Source organism: Muntiacus reevesi, chromosome 13 (assembly GCF_963930625.1).
Source record: "Muntiacus reevesi chromosome 13, mMunRee1.1, whole genome shotgun sequence".
In the NCBI taxonomy this organism is placed as follows: Eukaryota; Metazoa; Chordata; class Mammalia; order Artiodactyla; family Cervidae; genus Muntiacus; species Muntiacus reevesi.
In genome coordinates this window covers 11,287,589-11,310,502 of record NC_089261.1, presented here as the reverse complement: position 1 = coordinate 11,310,502, position 22,914 = coordinate 11,287,589, and the positions used below count along the sequence as shown (strand labels likewise).

The window sequence follows — 22,914 nt, the reverse complement described above, 5'->3', positions numbered from 1 at the left end:
TTGGACTGTTAAGGGGTAAAGGATAGCTTTAGGCAGATAAAGATGTTTTTGGACCGTGGAAGACATGAGGGAGAGCTTTTTATCCTGTTCCCTGGCACTGACATTATGCCTTTTTCGTTTCTACTTTTCATGTGAAATCATCTGCAGCCAGCTCGTGGTTGTTAGATGACTGAAAATGCATTACTGGAAGAAATTGTAGTTTTGGAGTTTATTCCTTTTGTATGCTACATGGTTTTCTTTCCATTTCCCTGCCAACACAAGAGTATGTCCAGAATTTGAGATTCTGAGAACTCTGTGAGTAAAAACACATTTCTCACTCTCCAGGTACCTTGGAAGCTTCACTTGACCATAAGGATGCATATATGCTCCTTGTTTTACAAAAACAACCACTTGATGTTCTGTTTCAGGCTGACTTCCTTATAGGCTCTTCCCAAGAGTATCCTCAACGGGAACCCATGTTTTCATTTTTTAAAAAATGGAGGTATGCAGGAGCAGTTTCAAGAGCTTCACTGGAGCTGTGACAGTTACGAACTTATTAGGGGAAGGAAAGGGTGAGGTCATTCAGTGGAAACAAGGCTATGATCAAAAGCCCAGAGTGGAAAGTGACCACGGTATGTAGTGAGGACAGAGGTTCTTCCTGTTAGACCTATAGCGATATGAGGAAATCCTTGTTTTCAAAAGTCATTGGAGACAGTGGTTGGAAACGGAAAGGAGGTTGCAATTGTCACAGTCCTTTATTTATTTATTTATTTTTCTGGCTTCTTTTTAATGTTCCACCAAGTTTATATTTTCTGCCCTAGATAATGGGGGCAGGGTCCAGGGAGCTCTGAGGGTGAGAAGGGCAATGAGAGTTCCTGAACTCCAGGCTGGCACTAAAATCAGTGTTTGGGGAATCAGAGGCCAGATGTTAGATTGGCCAGGAAGATAGACTACCGAAATGAAATAGGCATGAGGTTGCAAACACTTGGTCAGTCATGATTCCACCTCAGATGTTCTCTTTTTAAATATTTTTAAAAATATTTTCTACCTGAGAGAAGAGTCACCATGGCTTTGTTATTCACAGAGTGATTCGTTACCCTCATGTATTTCATTCTGGCATAACCTCCTTACATAGCCTCCTATGTAAGACTTGCATAATTTTATTGAATAACAAAAGTGGTATTGGATCTGTCTTTCCTACTCTTCACTCCTGCACAGAATTTTAAAACTGAATGTTCAGAAGCATGGGGAATTTTATTTTTAAAGATTCAGTCATTTGTAATCATCCTTGAAGGAAACCTGCTCTGGGTTTTGAGAAAACCTTTTGATGAGCGCATTTGCCCAAAGGAAACACCGAAATTGTACTCTGAACTTATGTTAGTAAACACAAAAACGTTTTTTTTCTTTTTTAACTTTTAATATATTTTCAAAAAATTTTGTAAACTAATATAAAACTTTTATTTTGTGCAGAATCGCATCCCTGTGTGGTTGATGATATCACCTGTGTTTATAAATCATTTTTTTTTCCTTCAGCTGGGCCAGAGAGAGTGGAATTTGACTTCACGTTATGAGGACATTCCCAAAAGCACTCTTACATGGACAAGAAGAGAGGTCAGGTTAGGGATATCCAAAGAGAGAACCTATCCAAGTCTCCCTGTGAGCATTAATACAGGCTACATCAAAATTTCACTGTAATTTCCCTCCTTCTCCCTCCCTGCCAGCCCAGAGCCTGAACATGGCTATGCTTTGCAAAGCTAAGGGAAGGGCTTCGATCTTCACTGGCCACAGGGAGGACAGCAGTCACCCAGGGAAGACAGGTAAAGGATAGCAAGAAGTCACTGTCAGAATTTGCTGGGGCAGCGACTGGCTGGGTCCTGAGTCGCTGCCAACACAGTTTATTGGGAAGTGTAAGCAGGCATTTCTCAGAGTCCCCCAAACCAAACGGGCCAGAGAAGTGCACTTAGCAGAGGCAGTCACACAAAATACAAAACACTGCACCTTGAACCTGGAGATTTCCCAAGCGAGTTACCCTATCTTCTCTCTCCTGCACCTGGAGATTTCCGAAGCGAGATACCCTATCTTCTCTCTCCTGCCCACATTAAAACTGGTCACTTCCCTCCTATAGTCTACCCTAAAGAGCTTCAGCCTTCAATCCCCAGACTGTGGAGTTTCCACATATTTTAAGATTCACCTGACAACTTATAAATCTCTTCATTTTTTAAAAAATCATTCTTTCAATTATACAGAGTGAAGTAAGCCAGAAAGATAAAGATCATTACAGTATACTAACACATATATACGGAATTTAGATAGATGGTGGCGATAACCCTATATGCAAAACAGAAAAAGAGACACAGAAGTACAGAACAGACTTTTGAACTCTGGGGGAGAACGTGAGGGTGGGAGGTTTTGAAAGAACAGCATGTATATTATCTATGGTGAAACGGACCACCAGCCCAGGTGGGATACATGAGTCAGGTGCTCGGGCCTGGTGCACTGGGAGGACCCTGAGGAGTCGGGTGGGGAGGGAGGTGGGAGGGGGGATCGGGATGGGGAATACGTGTAACTATATGGCTGATTCATGTCAATGTATGACAAAACCCACTGAAATGTTGTAAAGTGATTGGCCTCCAACTAATAAAATAATATTTAAAAAAAAAAAAAAATCATTCTTTCAGAAGAAGTTTATTTAAAGAACTGTCTTAACCTTTGTTTCCTGCCTTTAACATAGTCTTGTAAACCTGAGGGCTGATTGTAAAGACAGCAACTAAAAATTTTAAAGTAATCTATACAGCTTCTGTATTTGCTAAATTTTGTTGTCAAGTATTGTGAAATCCTAAATAGGTTTTATTGATTGATTCTCAATTACCTACCTGACTTTTGGTTTTTAAAGGACACCTTTAAGTTAGCTAAGCATAATTACCCTGTACCTAAATCAGGATTCCCTTCTATTTCTTCTGTTTTTTAAAAAAGACTGATGCTAAAAAAAAAAAAAAAAAGACTGATGCTTACTAGGTTTTATTATAGTCATCAGGATGTGTACTTAGGAAGGTTACCACTTCTATTCTGCACTGCAGTGCTTTTCAGCAGAAGTCCTCCACATCTTTTTCAGAAGTCTCTAATGACAGGTTTACCTTTGGAGGCCTTCAGTTACCCAGTTTCACTCTTGTTCTCAAAGCCAGTACCAACTAATAGTGTGCTTTCACAGGAATCTTGACCTTCTGGCATACAGTGTCTAGAGATTTGATTACCAGCAAATCTTGTGACCTGGAAATTTACATAACTGAAGGCTTGAATTTGGATTTTGCTCTGAAGTTTGGTTTTGTTCCACCAAAAGTAATTAGCATCAGCTTCTTGAAAGCCTAAACCAGGTCTTAAGCTTCTTTTGTTTGCTCCCCCACCACTGCTCACATAGGAGTGGGCAGTTAGAAGAGGGATTCAGCAAATGATGTACCATCAAAGACTGATGCTCGAGAACTTTCCCAAGGCTGAGAATACTTAACCTGTAGCAAAACAGCACCTGAGAAAGGTCTCAGTTGTGCTCTGTCTAGGAACTAGCCAGGGTATCCAGTTGCAGTACCATCTTACTTTGGGGTTGGCTCTGGTAAAGTCATTCGCTTGGTCAACATTTCCTGAGCACCTAAGGTGATCTGGGCCCTTAGAGCTGAAAAGGACATAAACCGATCACTCCATGATGGCAGGATGTAATAAAGGAAAAGATTCTTTCATCAATAATAACTAGACATTGTGGCAAGTTCATGATAGAGATCAATATTCATTTGTAAGGCTTCTGTTTCATTAGAGTCACTGAGAAGGAAGTCACATCCTGGGCAATTAAGGATATATCAGTTATCTTCCCTCTCACTTTTTTTTTTTTACTAAAGGAAAAGGCTCATGAGGTAGTGGAGAATGTAGACTCTTTTATACTTGGGCAGAATGCAGTCCAGTTCTAGGGCAAAACTCTGATCTCTAGTTCTTCATGGATGAGATGGAGGTCTGATAGGATAGATGGGATGATTAAGAATTAATGTAAAAAAAAAAAAAAGAATTAATGTAAAGTATATAGCATGGTGTCTTGCACAGAATGGGTAATGTTATGTAATACATGCTTTGTGTTCTCTTTATACACAATTGACTCCCCTCCAAAGCTCTGTTTATTTGGACTGTCAGTCGACAATATGTTTACTTAAAAATGAAATGAGAAATAAATATAATAAGTGAAGTAGAAAAACAGAGAGAAAAAAGAATAATCAATACTTCCAACTGAACTCCACACTGAACAAGGTTGCCTAGGTTGCTTCCTTTCCCCCATGCACCTAGACACAGGGTGTTCAGACCACTCTGGATCAAATGTAGCTTCCTCTAAAGCAGATTGGAAGAAACAGGTATTAGGCTCCAAGTCCATAAAACCTGTAGTGGTACCTTACCTGAAAACAAATATTTATTTACTTTTTCATTTAAACATTTTTATTTAATGAATAAAGATGTCCCTGGTGGCTTAGATGGTACAGTGTCTGTGTACAGTGTAGGAGACCCGGGTTCGATCCCTGGGTTGGGAAGATCCCCTGGAGAAGGAAATGGCAGCCCGCTCCAGTACCCTTGCCTGGAAAATCCCATGGACGGAAGAGCCTGGTAGGCTACAGTCCATGGGGTCGCAAAGAGTCGGACAGTATATTAATGAATATACTTCTAAAAGCAAATTAGAGGAACAAATCATATAAATTTTCTTAACATAATATGTAATTGTGAATGAGGTGAAAAAATAAGGAGAGCAGTGTGTATATATACACACACACACACACACACGCATGTGTGCACACACACAGATAAGATCTTAGGTCAAGCAGAGTAGATGGAATATGACATTCCCTGGAAAACAGAGGAAGTCAAATTTGCCGTACTAAGAAGAGATATTGATAAGAATAATCCATGAGAAAAGTGTAATTTAAACGAGTTTCATGAAATGGGAAAATGGGAAAAAGTAGTAAAACATTTTTTCAATAACTTTGCACATGTACATGTAATCAACTACTAAGATAATTTCTTTCTAAACAAGAAGATGCCTTCTGCCGCATTTGGACATTTGTGTAGACCTTAGAGTCCCAATCAGCCTGTGCACCTTTCACTGCCCACAGCACGTTGCTCAGCTGACCTCCTTCCTACCCAGTGTATCGGGAGTTTGCTGTGTAAGGACTTCTTCCTAGCGCTACTCATTTTCTGCCCCTGATTCTTCCACTTTTCTGACTGCCTCCTCTATTTGAACAGCTTCTTCTTTGGGTTCTTCTAGGTCCTCTTGTGAGCACTGTGACATATCGTTTCTAGCCCCAAAACTGACAGCAATAACTAGAGCTAAAAACATTGCTAAGAGAAAAACGGGGACTATGTACAGTATCTTCTCAAGGCTCTGGCTTTCATCTTTATTTTCACTGTTTCTGCCAAAATTACCAACCTCTGCAGCATGACTTTTGCTTTCCTCTTCACTTGGATTATTGTTGATACTGTCCCTTGGTTTACCAGGGGAACCACTGTCTACACTACCCCCATTTCCGGGAGTTTTGCAGTCAGGGGGAGCATAGCCATCCTCACAATGGCAATGCCTAAAATTGTTGCAAACTCCTCTCCCATTACATGTCTCTGCTGACGGGCAGTCATACTGGAGCACAGCATAATGACTACAGGAGTGATTCATGCAGACTTTGTGTGGGGCGCAGAGAGTGCCAGTATGCGCATCTCCATCATCTGGGACATCAGCAGTGTCATAGGCATCCATGCTCCAGCACCAGTCATCTCTGTGAGCGACCTGGATCAGTGTATGATTGGGTTTGAGTTGTGGTATCTGTCTAACATTTGTACATATGAGTTTCCCACAGAATATGTTATCATCTGCACACTTCAGATATGTTAACCTCGGTGAGCTGGTGGTACCACAGTTTCCAAACCGGTCCCCTCTTGTGTTCATTGAAACGTAACAGTTTTCTGGGGCAGACCTTGCAGGGGACCCATATATATCCATGCATTGATTGTCAGGGTTCTTACACCGACCTCCAGCACAGTAGTGAATTCTGTCACACATTGTGCCATCGAGCTTATAGCTGTCTCTGGGACATTCTCCCGAGGAACCATTACAATACTCTGGGAGGTCACACTCTCCCAGAGCAGCACGGCACATGAATCCCTTGTGTCTCAGGAGACATTTATCACAGCAGAGTCCATCACTGCACTCTGCCTGCTCTCTCAGCCTACATCTGGTGTCACAGCATGGGTGCGTTTCACACTTAGAACCACAGTCACACTGCTCATCTCCTTCTACAAAGCCATCTCCACAGTTCGAATCCCTCCGTAAGCGGCCTTTGTGCCCAGGCTTGTTAAATAGGCAGGCCCCCTTGTGTTCCCAGAGGAACTGGTGGAAGGAGTCAGAGCTGCAGTTGCTGAAGCCACTTTCTTTAGTGATGTTTTCATGCATGAGGCAGAAGGGCCTATCTTTGCAAATGCAGGCCGAATGGTCGTGCCGAATGCCCAAGTTGTGTCCGAGCTCGTGGACCATGAGTGCTGCAAACAGGAGGACATCCTCGTGGTGGAAGGATTCCATGGCTGCTGCAAAATCACTTGAGCAGGCACCACCGAGAAATGCCTGCCCCATACCCTCTTTAGGATGCTGTCCCACGATCATGTGGGCAACATCATGCTTCACACGATGGAAGAGCTTCTCTTGTCTCCAGCTGTTGAAATTCCTGAGTGCAACTTGCAGGTCCACGGGGACCTCTGTGAGGTCCCCCTCAGTCCAAATCTCCACTCCAGCCAGCACCACCTCTGTGTTTATTCCCCTTGTGAAGCTGTTGGCCAGAGCTATGATGTCCATTACTCTCTGGACTGTCTGATTGACGTCACCGCCCCACATTTGGAACCGCTGGTTGTTGACCACGACAAACATCTCCACGTACTTGGTACGTGACCACAAGTCGGATGGCACCTGCAAGCTGTGAGGCCTGGCGCTCTGTGGTTGCCGGCTGGTGGACGCCACTTGGCTGTCCTTGGACGTGACGCTGCAGGAGACTTGAGCTTCGTGGCCCATGGCGTACAACACGTGCTCAAACCGTTTGGAAGAGTGCACGGGCTCAATGCCATAGGATTTTTCCTCCTTAACCAGGAGGCCCCTGAGGCCTGAACAGGTGTTGACAGAAACAAAAGAACCTGGGACTCCTTCTATGTAGCCTTCATAGTGACAGTCCTGCGAGATGAGAGGCATCTCTCGCCCCAGGATGCCACTGTGGTAGCTGAAGACCGGGAAGTTATCCACAAAATAGTCTCTCTTCACCGTGAGGTGAATCAGCTGCCTCTGGCCCTGCATAAATAGCATATAGGAGAGCTTTTCCACTTGGTCTTCCCTTGCTTCCACTGTCAGATTCTTGGGAATGACTATTTCATAGGAAGAGTGATATAGTGAGCCCAGGTCACAGTACAGGCTTGGCAGAGAAATCAGTACCAAGAACAACAGGATCCCCAACCTGGCACGGGAAAGTCCTGGCACCAGGGCCCGCCTCAAGCCCTTCATCTGAGGAGCCCAAGTTTGAAGCACTCGGATAGCCTCAGACATAGCCACTTGCCTTTTCTGTAGAGAAGGCAGTATAGAGGCAGAGGTTCTCACAGACGCTGCCACTGACGTGGCCCTGGTGAGTCCGTTGATGATGCAGGGCTTGGGTCCAGCAGCAGCAGCTGTTCTCCCTGACACACAGACTGTCTGTCACAGGTACTCACTTCAGATCTGTGCTGGCTGCACAAAGGGTGGCTCTTGCCTGCCTCTCAGAGGTCAGCCTCTGGCTGTGTCCTTTCTAGTCTTTTGGATCTCTCTGTTACGCTTCAGATAGTGTCTTTTCTCTGTGACTCCTCTCCACACCCTCAACTCTAGTAGTTAAGGTCTTCCTGACATTAGGAAGAGCTGTAATCATGAAGCGGGACTGCAAACTCTAAAAGTGCAAGGCTGTACCTTGAGAAAGGAAACAAAACCTCCATGCCTTCCTCAACTGTACCGCAAGGAACACCCCTCCCCCACTCCTCCTATCGTCCGTTGCTCAGCTGACTCCTAATGTTCTAGACCAGGCAGCTTGGAGGTCTTCAGTGGGCACACTCCATTGCCCATTTCCTCTCTTCTAAAACTCTTGTTGTGTATCACATGGACATTGTAACTAGATGTAACATGGCATTATAGATGCAATGCACAACAGACCGATCTGTCAGATAAAGCCAGTGTGGTACCTGCCTTGTGCCCCCAGGTAGATAAACCCCGGTGTGCTGGTCACCCGTGGGACAAACGACATTCCCTACTTTTTAAAAACATCATCAGAATTCAGTTTCTCAAGTTCTGTTTATAACACGGTGTGCATTTATAACACTAAAAGTGTGTATGGGAGATGCCAACAGAGCAACCTCCCCTGTGTGCAGTTATCACGGGAACCTTGATTGGTAAGTATCTCCAGACCTGTTACCTGGGCTGGTCCTGGCATAGCAGCATCTTAAGACCATGCCTGTTGAAGACTAGGAATCCTGAAGTCTCCCCTGTGTTTGTATATGACTTCCGTGTGTTCGGTGGCCACTTCTGTTTGTTCCTCCTTATACCCTCTCCCAGGTCTAGAAAGAGTGCTTGTTCAAGAGTAGACGAACAAGAATCATTGAATGAATAGATAGCTCCCAGGTGTGGTTGCTGCAGTGTCTCATTTGCTATACCTTCTGTGTTTCTACTTGGCTTCGTGCCTGCCCTGAATATCTGTAAATGTCTTCAGAAAAACCCACGAAAACCATGCCGGCACAGACATGATCTCAAAATGTACTTCTTTCTACATTTTGCTGTTCAGTTCACTCTCCTAATTTCTTCTGGCCTCATATTTCACTGAGAAAAATATTAATAGTACCAATCAAAAGACTACCTCCACATATAGACACTAGCTGAGTCCACTAGCTGTATGTAAATGTTCCCCCCACTGTCATGAATAAATTGTCCTTGCTCCAGTCTAAGACCAATCCTTTTACTTGTGTGTGGAATGTCTTTCCCTTTTAATTTCTCATGGACTATACTCTTGCATTTCTCCCTTCTCTTTTTTACATCTTCAGCATGTGTTTGTCTGCTGGATCCAGTCTTATTATTTGCTGTAATTTCTCACCTTTATAAAATCATCCCTCTCAGCCCACATCACCTTCCAGTCACCATCTAGTTTATTATCCTTTTCTCTGTTTTACAATGAAATTCTTTGAAAGATTATAGAGACATTCTGTTCCAATTTGTATCACTCCTTTCTTTATTTTCTCAAATTTTTAAGTTTTGACTCCTAACACAATCACAAAATATGCATAAAGCATAAATGTGCTTTTCAGTGAATTAGTATTAAATAAAATGAAAAAGACAGTACCTTATGATCTCACATATGTGAAGTTTCACAAATAACCACGTTTATGGAGACAGCATAGAATACAGGTTAGCCTGGGTAGGGTAATAGAGAAATGGGGAGTTTTTGTCTAATGGGTACAGACTTTCAGTTTAGGATGATGAAATATTCTGTAAGTGGATATTGATGATGGTTGCACAACAATATGAATGAACTTAATGCCAGTGAACTGTGCACTTAAAAATGGTTAAGATGGTTAATTTAATATTGTGTGTATTTTACTGAAAAAGAGAGGAATAACAAGGTAGGGAGGGAGGGTGAGAGAAACAGCTGTGTTAAGTACAACCCTGATGAGGTAATCAATACTTTTAGCTTCATAGAAGTCACCTATGTGCCATTGCCAATCCGATGCCCTCCTGCTTCAGAGAGATCATGATCTTGTCTTTTATGATAACTACTTCCTCACCTTCTTTATTATTTTTGCTTCCTACATGTGTACATCCCCAAATTATATCATTTTACTTTAATTGTCTTTTGAGAACAGCTTTATTGAGATATAAAGTCACATACCAGAATGCTCATCGTTTAAAGTGTACAATTCAATGGTTTGTAGTATGATTGAAAAGTTATGCAGTCATCACCACAAGCAATTTTGGAACATTTTCCTCATGCCAAAATAAAACTCCCATGTCCATTAGCAGTCGCTCTCCATTCTCTGCTCCCTGCAGCCCCTGGTCACCACTACTCCTTTCTATCTCTATGATTTTGTCTATTCTTGACAGTCCATAGCAATGGATTTCTATATTATAGTTGTAGTCCTCTGTGTTTGGCTTATTTCACCTCACATAAAGTTTTCAAAGCCATATCATAGCAGATACCAATACTTTATTTCTTTTGGCAAAATAGCATTCTTTTTATATGGATATATCTTAGTTTTTGATTCATCAATTGATGAACATCCTGGTTGTTTCTACTGTTTGACTATTATGAATAGTAGTGCTATAGACATTTCCATACAAGGTTTTGCATGAAGTGTGTTTTCATATCCTTTGAATGAATACTTTGGAGTAGAATTGTTTGGTCACATGATAACTATGTTTAGCCTTTGAGGAACTGCTGAACTGTTTTCCAAAGCTGCTGGACAATTTTACACTCCTGCAAGAAATGAATGGGGATTCCAATTTTTCCACATCATCATTGGCATTTGTTATTGTCTTTTTGATTGTAGCAATCGTAGTGGATATTAAGAGGTGTCTCATTGCAGTTTTGATTTGCACTTCCCTAATAATTAGTGATGTTGCACAGCTTTTCATATGCTTGCTTTCATGCTCAGTCACTTCAGTCATGTTCAACTCCTTGTGACCCTGTGGATTGTAACCCGCCAGGCTCCTTGAGCATTGGGATTCTCCAGGCAAGAATACTTAAGTGGGTTGCCATGCCCTCCTCCAGGAGATCTTCCCAACCCAGGGAGTGAACACCATGTCTTCTTGTCTCTTGCATTGCAGGTAGATTCTTTACCCACTGAGCCACTGGGAAGCCCAGGTGGTATTTTTATTGCTCACTTATTTCTTCTTCAGAGATATGTCTATTCACATCACCCTCCATATATCACAGCCTTATCGTAGTAGAAGGGCTTGCGTAACACAATAAAGCTGTGAGCCATGCTGTGGATCACCCAAGACAGATGGGTCATAGTCAAGAGTTCTGAAAAATTGTGGTCCATTGGAGGGGGAAATGGCAACCCACTCCAGTATTCTTGCTAGGAGAACTCCATTAACAGTATGAAAAAGGCAAAAAGATAACACCAGAATGTGAGCCCTCCAGGTTGGAAGTGTCCAGCATGCTACTGAGGAAGAGCAGAGGGCAATTACTAATAGCTCCAGAAAGAATGAAGAGGCTGGACCGAAGCAGAAATGACACTTTGTTGTGGATGTGTCTGGTGGTGAAAGTAAAGTCCAATGCTGTAAAGTACGATACTGCATAGGAACCTGGAATTTTAGGTTGATGAATCAAGGTAAATTGAATGTGGTCACACAGAAGATGGCAATATTGAACATCCACATCTTAGGACTCAGTGAACTGAATTGTATGGAAATGGGTGAATTTAATGCAAATGACCATTATATCTACTACGGTGGGCAAGAATCCCTTAAAAGAAATGAAGTAGCTCATAGTCAACAAAAGAGTCCGAAATGCAGTACTTGGGTGCAGTCTCAAAAACGACAGAATGATCTTGGTTTGTTTCCAAGGCAAACCATTCAGTATCAGAGTAATCCAAGTCTGTGCCCTAACTGTTGTTGCCAAAGAAGCTAAAGTTGCCTGGTTCTATGAAGACCTACAAAATCTTCTAGAGCTAACACCAGAAAAAGATATCCTTTTCATCACTGGGAATTGGAATGCAAAAGTAGGAAGTCAAGAGATACCCAGAATAACAGGCAAGTTTTGCCTTGGAATGCAACATGAAGCAGGGCAAAGGCTAACAGAGTTTTGTCAAGAGAACATGTTGGTCATAGCAAACACTCATTTCCAATAACCTGAGATGACTTTACACATGGACATCACCAGATGGTCAATACTGAAATAAGATTGATTGTGTTCTTTGCAGTCAAAGGTGGAGAAGCTCTATACAGCCAGCAAAAACAAGACCTGGAGCTGACATGTGGCCCAGACCCTTATTACAAAATTCAGGCTTAAACTGAAGAAAATAAGGAAAACCACTAGTCCATTCAGGTATAACCTAAATCAAATGTGTTAAGCTTATACAGTTAAAGTGATGAACAGATACAAGGGATTAAATATGGTGGACAGAGTGCCTGGATAACTATGGACAGATGTTTGTAACATTGTACAGGAGGCAGTGATTAAAATCATCCCCAAGAGAAAGAAATGCAAGAAGGCAAAGTCGTTATCTGAGGAGGCTTTACAAATAGCTGAGGAAAGAAGAAAAATGAAAGACATGGGAGAAAGGGAAAGATATACCCAACTAAATGCAGAGTTCCAGAGAACAGCAAGGAGAGATAGGAAAGCCTTCTTCAATGAACAATGCAAAGAAATAGAGGAAAACAATAGAACAGGAAAGAGTAGAGATCTCTTCAAGAAAATTGATGATATCAAGGGAACATCTCATGCAAAGATGGGCATGATAAAGGACGGAAACGATAAAGACCTAACAGAAGCAGAAGAGGTTAAGAAGAGGTGGCAAGAATATGCAGAAGAACTATATTAAAAAGGTCTTAATGACCTGGATAACCACAATGGTGTGATCACTCACCTAGAGCCAGACATGTGGAGTGAGAAGTCAAGTGGGCCTTAGGAAGCATTGCTATGAACAAAGTTAGTGGATATGGTTGAATTCCAACTGAGCTATTTAAAATCTTAAAAGATGATGCAGTTAAAGTGCTACGCTCAGTTTGGAAAACTCAGCCATAGACACAGGACTGGAAAAGGTCAGTTTTCATCCCAGTCCTAAAAGAAGGGCAATGCCAAAGAATGTTCAAACTACTGTACAGTTGCACTCATTTCACTTGCAAGCAAAGTTTACTCAAAGTCCTTTAAGGTAGGATTCATTCAGCAGTACATGAACTGAGAACTTCCAGTAAAAGCTTCCTGGGAAAAATATCAGCAACCTCATATATGCAGATGATACTACTCTAATCTGAGAAAGTGAAGAGCAACTAAACAGCCTCTTGATGAGGAAGAAAAAGGAGAGTGAAAAAGCTGGCTTGAAACTCAACATCAAATAAATTAAGATCACGGCATCCAGTCCCATCACTTCATGGCAAATAGAAGGGGAAAAAGTAGGAGCATGACATATTTTGTTTTCTTGGGCTCCAAACTCACTGTGGATGGTGACCGCAGCCATGAAATTAAAAGACACTTGCTTCTTGGAAGAAAAGCTATGACCAACTTAGCGTCCTAAATAGCAGAGACATCACTTTGTCGACAAAGGTGCATCTAATCAAAGCTATGGTTTTTCCAGTAGTCATGTATGGATGTAAATGTTGGATCATAAAGAAAGCTGAGCACCAAAGAATTGATGTTTTCAAATTGTAGTGCTAGAGAACACTCTTTGAGAGTCTTTTTAACTGCAAAGAGATCAAACAAGTCAATTCAGAGGAAATCAGTCCTAAATATCCATTGGAAGGACTGATGCTGAAGCTGAAGCTCCAATACTTTGGCCACCTGATGCGAAGAACTGACTCATTGGAAAAGACCCTGATGCTGGGAAAGACCGAAGGCAGGAGGAGAAGGGGACGACAGAGGATGAGATGGTTGGATGGCATCGTCAGCTCAATGGACATGAGTTTGAGCAAGCTCCGGGAGTTGGCTGATTGACAAGGAAGCCTGGCGTGCTGCAGTCCATGGGGTCGCAACTTAGTGACTGAGTAACAACAACAACTGCTCACATAATTTGACCTTTTAAAACAGGGAGTCTTGTTGAGTTGTAAGAGTTCTTAATATTTCATGGGTGCTAACTAATCTCCGTCAGTATATAATTTACAAATATTTTCTCCAATTCTGTGGGCTTTTGCACTTTCTCAATGGTTATCTCTTAGAGTGGAAAATTGTCTCATTTTTTTCTTTGGATTTTTTTCATTCTGTTAAAACATTCAGAATATAAAATTTGCCGTTTTAACCAATTTTAAGTGTACACTTTAGTGGTACTAAGTACTGTCACCTGTTCTGCTACATTCAGTTCAGTTCAGTCATTCAGTTGTGTCCGACTCTTTGAGACCCCATGAACCGCAGCACACCAGGCCTCCCTGTCCATCACCAACTCCTGGAGTCCACCCAAACCCATGTCCATTGAGTCGGTGATGCCATGCAACCATCTCATCCTCTGTCGTCCCCTTCTCCTCCTGCCCTCAATCTTTCCCAGCATCAGGGTCTTTTCCAATGAGTCAGCTCTTCACATCAGGTGGCCAAAGTATTGGAATTTTAGCTTCAACATCAGTCCTACCAATGAACACCCAGGACTGATCTCCTTTAGGATGAACTGGTTGGATCTCCTTGCAGTTCAAGGTACTCTTAAGAGTCTTCTCCAACACCACAGTTCAAAAGCATCAATTCTTACCACTGTCCATCTCCAGGATTCTTTTCATTATGTAAAAAGGAAACTGTACTCATTAAAGTATAGATCCTCATTATCTTCTTTCCCTTAGCCCCTAGGAACCTCTGTCCTACTTTCTGTCTGTATGATTTTACTACACAAATACATCATTTAAGTGGAATCTTACAGTATTTGTCTTCTTGTGACAAGCTTATTTCATTTAGCATAATGTCCTCAAGATCCATCCATGTTGTGGCAGTTTGCAGAATTTCCTTTTTTATGGGTGGATAATATTCCATTGTATGTATAGCCCACCTTTTGCTTCTCCAGTCACCCCTCCGTGGGCACTCAGGTTGCTTCCACCTTTTAGCTGTTGTGAATAATGCTGCTTTGAACATTACATGTATGGACATATAAATCTCTCTTTGGAATCCTGCTTTCCATTCTTCTGGGCTTATACCTAGAAGTGAACTTGCTGGATCACATGGTCATTCTATTTTTAATATCTTTCAGGAGCTACTGTACCATTCCACAGCAGTTACAGCATTTTACCTTCCCACCAATAGGGCCCAAGTGTTCCAGTTTTCTCCACCTCCTCTCCAACACTTGTTCTTTTCTGCTTTCTTTTGTTTTTGTAGTGGTGATGCTAATGGATATGAGGTGGTATCTCACTGTAATTTAGATTGACATTTCCCTAAGGATGAGTGACATTGAGCATCTTTTTATATGCAAAAGGTCATTTGTGTATCTTCTTTGGAGAAATTTCCATTTGAGTCCTTTGCCTATGTTTTGAATCAGGCTGTTTGGTTTTTTGTTGTTGAGTTTTAGGAGTTTTCACTATACATTTTAGATAGTAGTTTCTTATCAGATATTATGATTCGCAACTATCTCTCTCATTCTGTGGGTGGCCTTTTCACTCTGTGAATATATAGTAATTTTGGATGCACAGAATTTAAATATTTTCCTAAAGTCCATTTTGTCTGTTTTTCTTCAGTTGCCTGTGCTTTTGGTGTCATAACTGAGAAACCTTTGCCAAATCCAATGCTGTGAAACTTTTGCCTTATGCTTTCTCCTGTGAGGTTTATAGGAATACAAGTTTCCTGAATGGGGATTCTCCAGGGACCTGCCAGACACGCAACTTAGTAGTGATGCTATGGGTAGGCTTTTGAGGGAGCTCCAAACTGTTCTTGTGAGGCTGCGCCATGACAGGCAGCCTAGATTAGGAGTAGGCCTGGTTTTCCAGGGTAACATGATTATCAGGCCACCTGGAGCCAGCCAATCAATATGCACCCAGTAAGAAAAAGGGAACCTATCAGGGGAAAGCTGAAAAGCCCATGAACGTCCAAGTTTGAAAAAAGCGTGCGAAGGTTTGAGCCAATAAGATTACTTTGCAAACATGTAACCAATCCGCTTAAGCCAGCTACCAACTGCTTATGCATACCTTATAAATTGGGTAACAGCTCGGGCTCAGCACTTTCTGACCCTGCACCACTGCGTTGGTTGCGGCAGTGAGCCCTGACTCAAGTCAGCAATAAACTTCCTTTTTGCAAGTTGCATTGTCTTGGAAGCCTTCTCTCTTCCCGCTCGGGGATTCGGACATCGGGCATAACATTCTGTCCATTCTACCAGGCTGCCTGTTTTCACAGCCATTGTAGTTGAGATGATGCAGTTGAGTTGTACTTGAGATGACTTGTGGGGACCTGAGGAGAAGGTTATGGGAGTAGGGTAGTTAAAAGTTCACACACCTTGCTGCTCTCACCAAGATTCAGCTATTTTGTTGTTCTATGACTTAGACAGTTTCCACACTTGCAAAAAAGTTGATTTTGACTGTTTTTGCCAGTGTTACCACTGCTTTTATGGAGGAGGGGGCTTCTGTAGACCCTTATTTTGACCTTTGGGAAGTGCTTCCCATTTTCCCTCTTCACTTCATAATGTTAGGTAGTTAGAATAGGGAAAAGGAGTCCAAAATGGCGGTGGCTAAAAGACAAGGAAGGGAAGCACCCTGGAAAATAGAGCAGAGGAAGGTCAAAGGAAGGTGTGAGGACTTCAGGTAGAACAGCGCTCCTGCCTAAGCCCAATTTGCATAGGACAGGCCCAGGGGGAAGAAAAAAACATAAAAAGAGGAGCCAAAGCCCTCTTTTCTCTCTCTCTCTCTCTCTCTCTCTCTTCCCCCCCAACCCTCCCCCCCCACCCCCTGCACGATGGGGTGCTCTTCTTTTTGCATCTTTGGATCGACGTGCCCTCACGCCTCGAAGATGGATTTTCCTGCTATTATCTAAATAAATAAAGCTGTAACACTGAGCTGTAACACCGATTTATTTAAGAGCTATAACATGGTCTGTCCTCCGAGAGCTGCGACCCGCCGAGGGGGCTTTAATGTCCGTCACTACAAATTTTTGTGACAAGACAAAGAACTGAGGAGCTTACATTCGCCTGACAAATATGAAGCCAGATGAATGCAGTGTTAATGTAAAGCCTCTTTAGTTCCACAATAGTGTTTAAGTTTACTTAGTGCTTTTGTGTGCCACTGTGGTTCATTCCTAGTCCTGTCTTTCTCTGTGTAGATCTGTCACAATTTAACGTCCATTGTATTATCTGTGAATACAACGTGGAATTCTTTTGGAATACTGTGAAATGTGCTTCTGTGTCCATTATTTAGTAAGAAGATGCAGATGTCAGGGTATTCAGTATATGCTATTTCAAAGTGGCATGCCAGTTTACATTTGTAAAGCAGTTGATGAGAGTTTCCACTGTTCTACAGTAATACTTGGAATTTTCCTTCTTCTGTAATCAGTCTTGTGAGTGTATAGTGATATCTCTCTGCGGCTAGATAGTCTGCATTTCTCTGAATACTAAAGAGGTTGAACACCTTCACAAATGGTTTCAGGCCCATCTTTTGTATTTTGACTCCACTGGAATAAGCTTTCACCCCCATGCATCCACCCAAACTGCCAGCTCCAGGATGTCAGTGGATAAACAACTCTCCATTGTCAAATCAAATGATCAACACGGGGCCCTCAGGCTATGGACCTAGCAGCAGCATTTAAAAAATAATAGGTGTATATGAGGCCCCAGGTTTGATCGGGCATCTCCTCTTAAAAAAAAAAAAAAAATGGGTGTGTTGTGACTTGCTTTTTAAAAGAATCACTCTGTCTGCTGGGTGGAAAGTAGACTATTGTGGGAGCAGAGAGATCAGATAAATTCTTCTGCACTTGTCTAGGAGGGAGTGATGGTGATACAGGTTCCACTCCTTACCACCTCTAGAACAGAACCCTCCGGCCTCTGTTTCTTCATGCACAAGATGGAGGTCTCATATTGTGCAAGATGGAGGTCTCATATTGTGCATGGGAGGATTACATTAAGGATGAGTGTAGAGTGTCGAGCACAGTGTCAGTGATGTTATATGTGCCTGGGGGCACCGCTCAGGGTTGGAGCGTTTGACCACATATAGCGTCTAGCGTGGAGTCAGTGAGGTTATATGTGCTTTGTGCTCTACCCGCCTCCAATGCTCTGTTTCTTTAGACTGTCAGTCAGCAATATATTAACTTAAAAATCAGAAATAAAAGTAGAAAAAAGGGAATAATTGATAATTTCAACTGAACTCCACACTAGACAAGGTTGTCTCTTGCTCTCCTTCCCTCATGCACCACCCCCATGCATCCAAGGTGATCAGACCACCCTGGATCAGATGTAGCCCCTTCCAAGATAGTCCCAAAATAAAGAAGCCCCAAGGACTAGGCACTATGGAGTCTGAAGTGATGCTTCTTAAAACAGCTTTTTATTTGCTTAAAATCATTTTCTATTCATGAATAGTAATTTTTGAGGCAAATTAGATTACTGAACAGATAACATTCTTTAAATAATATGTATGAGTGGGATGAATGATCCTGTGATAATCTTAGGTGCAAATAATACTTTATATCAAACAATGCAGATAGAAGATAGTATGCCCTGAAAAGTAATTTCAGATCAGAAATTGGCCCAACTAAAAGATGACATTGATAAGTATGACTCATGAGAAGAATTTACATAAAATTGTTGCATGAAATGGAAAGAAAGCAAAAGTGTAGAATATTTTACATACGAGTTCACATATGAATATATAACCAAATTAATAAAACAAATGCTGAAATCATTGTCATCCTGTTCCTATGTTGGTGTGCTTCTATAGACTGTCCCTGTCAGAGTTACAGGGTTCATCAATTCTCACTTCACCTTTGCTTCTGTGAGTGCCTTATTCCCACCTAGTGCTTGAAGATAGTTGAGATGTTTGAATTCTTCCTCCAGTATACTTCTGCCTTTGGTTATGCTTCTCCTTCACCTGCTGCCTATTATGCTGCTGGCTGTTCTGGGGGTGGGGCCTCTGGTGGGGGTGCCGCCGGCGGGGGGGCCTCCGGCGGGGGTGCCACCGGCGGGGGGGCCTCCGGCGGGGGTGCCGCCGGTGGGGGGGCCTCCGGCGGGGGGGCCTCCGGCGGGGGTCCTGCTTGTGGGGGTGCCTCCGGTGGCAGGCCCTCCGGAGGGGGAGGGGGTGCCTCTGGTGGGGGACCTCCCTCTGGTGGGGGGCCTCCCTCTGGTGGGGGGCCTCCCTCTGGTGGGGGGCCTCCCTCTGGTGGGGGGGCTTCCTCTGGTGGGGGGCCCTCCTCTGACTCCTCTAGTAGCCCCATTGGAAGGAGTTCCGCTATGAATCCCTCACTACTGCTCTCCTCTGTCTCCTCCTCTGAGGCCCGCTCTGGGGTCTCTACTGACTCAATTCCAGCCTTGAGGCTAATAAATAATAATATAATTATCAAAAACACCAAAAGTAACGCAGGAACTATGTAAATAATGTTGCCAGGATAGTCACCCTCAGTCGAACGTGTCATAGGAGTTTCACTTTCACCTTCACCAGAAAGTCGAATTGATACACTAGGAGGACCACTGTCTACACTACCACCTTCTCCTGGATCTTTGCAGTCAGGGGGAGCATAGCCATCCTCACAATGGCAATGCCTAAAATTGTTGCAAACTCCTTTCCCGTTACACAATTCTGTTGTTTCACAGTTGTAACCAAGTGAGGTGTAATCAGTACACAAGTGATTCATGCAGACTTTGTGTGGGGCGCAGAGAGTGCCAGTATGCGCATCTCCATCATCTGGGACATCAGCAGTGTCATAGGCATCCATGCTCCAGCACCAGTCATCTCTGTGAGCGACCTGGATCAGTGTATGATTGGGTTTGAGTTGTGGTATCTGTCTAACATTTGTACATATGAGTTTCCCACAGAATATGTTATCATCTGCACACTTCAGATATGTTAACCTCGGTGAGCTGGTGGTACCACAGTTTCCAAACCGGTCCCCTCTTGTGTTCATTGAAACGTAACAGTTTTCTGGGGCAGACCTTGCAGGGGACCCATATATATCCATGCATTGATTGTCAGGGTTCTTACACCGACCTCCAGCACAGTAGTGAATTCTGTCACACATTGTGCCATCGAGCTTATAGCTGTCTCTGGGACATTCTCCCGAGGAACCATTACAATACTCTGGGAGGTCACACTCTCCCAGAGCAGCACGGCACATGAATCCCTTGTGTCTCAGGCGACATTTATCACAGCAGAGTCCATCACTGCACTCTGCCTGCTCTCTCAGCCTACATCTGGTGTCACAGCATGGGTGCGTTTCACACTTAGAACCACAGTCACACTGCTCATCTCCTTCTACAAAGCCATCTCCACAGTTCGAATCCCTCCGTAAGCGGCCTTTGTGCCCAGGCTTGTTAAATAGGCAGGCCCCCTTGTGTTCCCAGAGGAACTGGTGGAAGGAGTCAGAGCTGCAGTTGCTGAAGCCACTTTCTTTAGTGATGTTTTCATGCATGAGGCAGAAGGGCCTATCTTTACAAATGCAGGCCGAATGGTCGTGCCGAATGCCCAAGTTGTGTCCGAGCTCGTGGACCATGAGTGCTGCAAACAGGAGGACATCCTCGTGGTGGAAGGATTCCACGGCTGCTGCAAAATCACTTGAGCAGGCACCACCGAGAAATGCCTGCCCCATACCCTCTTTAGGATGCTGTCCCACGATCATGTGGGCAACATCATGCTTCACACGATGGAAGAGCTTCTCTTGTCTCCAGCTGTTGAAATTCCTGAGTGCAACTTGCAGGTCCACGGGGACCTCTGTGAGGTCCCCCTCAGTCCAAATCTCCACTCCAGCCAGCACCACCTCTGTGTTTATTCCCCTTGTGAAGCTGTTGGCCAGAGCTATGATGTCCATTACTCTCTGGACTGTCTGATTGACGTCACCGCCCCACATTTGGAACCGCTGGTTGTTGACCACGACAAACATCTCCACGTACTTGGTACGTGACCACAAGTCGGATGGCACCTGCAAGCTGTGAGGCCTGGCGCTCTGTGGTTGCCGGCTGGTGGACGCCACTTGGCTGTCCTTGGACGTGACGCTGCAGGAGACTTGAGCTTCGTGGCCCATGGCGTACAACACGTGCTCAAACCGTTTGGAAGAGTGCACGGGCTCAATGCCATAGGATTTTTCCTCCTTAACCAGGAGGCCGCTGAGGCCTGAACAGGTGTTGACAGAAACAAAAGAACCTGGGACTCCTTCTATGTAGCCTTCATAGTGACAGTCCTGCGAGATGAGAGGCATCTCTCGCCCCAGGATGCCACTGTGGTAGCTGAAGACGGGGAAGTTATCCACAAAATAGTCCCTCTTCACCGTGAGGTGAATCAGCTGCCTCTGGCCCTGCATAAATAGCATATAGGAGAGCTTTTCCACTTGGTCTTCCCTTGCTTCCACTGTCAGACTCTTGGGAATGACTGTTTCATAGGAAGAGTGATATAGTGAGCCCAGGTCACAGTACAGGCTTGGCAGAGAAATCAGTACCAAGAACAACAGGATCCCCAACCTGGCACGGGAAAGTCCTGGCACCAGGGCCCGCCTCAGGCCCTTCGTCTGAGGAGCCCATGTTTGAAGCACTCGGATAGCCTCAGACATAGCCACTTGCCTTTTCTGTAGAGAAGGCAGTATAGAGGCAGAGGTTCTCACAGACGCTGCCACTGACGTGGCCCTGGTGAGTCCGTTGATGATGCAGGGCTTGGGTCCAGCAGCAGCAGCTGCTCTCCCTGGCATGGTGAGCCTGGGAAATTCAGCTATTAGCCCCAGATCTATGTTCATTCCCTTATGGGTGGGTGCTGCCCGACTCGAGTCATACAGACCTTGGGGCTGTGTTTCTGTTTTTTCTCTCTTGGTCTTCAGTGGTTTCCTTAGTATATGACCTCCTTCCAACAGCAACAGTTTTAATGCTCCGTGGCTGTTTCCTCTACCTAAGTAGATGGCCTCTAATGATTTCAAGTCAGTACTTTTACTCAGGCAAAGTATCCTTGTCCTCAGCCCAGTCCACACTACTCCTGATATCCGTTAATCTGCTCATTCTTTGAAACCCAACATTCTGGCAGGAGGCCAGGGGGGAGGGGATGGGGATTCTTTGGGGATCCCAGAGCAGGATGATGTTCTTTGTTGCCCACTGCCTCTTTTCCTGGTATCTGTAGTACTGAGGGTATTGTTTCTCAGTCCAGTCCTTCTTTGTCAGGGTCTGGTTTTTTGTTTAAACTTCTCCATGGGTGCAGAAATTCTCCCTCATTCACTTTTGTTCATGACAGATGAGTTTAGACATTTTATATCTGCATATAAACATAATGTTCCTCCAATAAGAAGTATTCTGAATGTATAGACATACTAACTGTTAAATGAAAGAAGTTCAGTTTCCCTATGGAGACTAATAAGTGACTAGGATCAAAGTTCAATTTCTCCCAATATAAAAACAAACTCTGGAGTAAAACTAAACTCTGAATAACCAGGTTATGTAGTTACCATTTCATCAAGAAAATAAAAATCCACTGTATAAGAATTTTTGAAGACCTCTTTGCTTTTGTAACTAAAACTGAACCATGTCTATGAAAGTCTTTCAATTTGATTTTGATGTTGATGTTATATTTAGTAGTATAGATTTAAAAGGAAAAAGGGAAGAAAAGCTTTATCCACGTCCCTTGCCCAGTTATTCTTTTTTGCATCCTAATATCAACTAAAGTAAGACTCTACATCTTTTATCTTGCATTAAAATAATTTTATATTAAGTCAAATATTTACAATATAAAACCTTCAAAATAAGGGTTAGGAGTGTAAGTACTGCACAAAAATGGAGAGATGCACTATATAATTCAAAAAAGAATCGTACACAAGATTTCAGATATAAGCATGAGCACATCAACTCATTAACCCTTTCCAGTTAATGTTTAATTCCTAACACAGACAAGGAAATTTATCCACATCTAGCAAGGAAATTAATACCATCATATCACCCATTAAAAATTTATAGCAAAAATGGTGAAATGATTTCTAGGTGTATTTCCCTTCTCCTTGTATTTTATATAAGAGAAAAGCCTCTTAAAATTATGTAACTTGGAAACTATCACAGATTTTAGATGTTCCCCTGTTCTTAACCAGACAGGACAAATTT

General features: G+C 43.2%; 3 protein-coding genes across 4 annotated transcripts in view; 1 reads left to right on the top strand and 2 right to left on the bottom strand.

Annotated features, from left to right (window-relative positions):
* The window catches only part of TMEM116 (transmembrane protein 116), a 123,741-nt gene that overhangs the window by 79,059 nt on the left and 21,768 nt on the right, over positions 1 to 22,914 (top strand). The gene's annotated exons all lie outside the window — the stretch shown is intronic.
* LOC136145996 (disintegrin and metalloproteinase domain-containing protein 1a-like) lies at positions 5,120 to 7,720 on the bottom strand (the record flags this gene model as incomplete). Its single annotated transcript, XM_065904823.1, has 1 exon — positions 5,120 to 7,720. A coding segment is annotated over one exon (2,535 nt), but the record flags the coding sequence as incomplete, so codon positions are not given.
* Positions 18,738 to 22,820, bottom strand: LOC136145995 (disintegrin and metalloproteinase domain-containing protein 1a-like). The gene has a single exon (XM_065904821.1). The coding sequence runs from the start codon at positions 21,570 to 21,572 to the stop codon at positions 18,738 to 18,740; it is 2,835 nt and encodes a 944-aa protein (XP_065760893.1). The 5' UTR covers positions 21,573 to 22,820.

Bases quoted from the DNA above. Each gene is read 5' to 3' on its own strand.
- LOC136145995 (XM_065904821.1), bottom strand. From the start codon at position 21,572: ATGAACATAGATCTGGGGCTAATAGCTGAATTTCCCAGGCTCACCATG.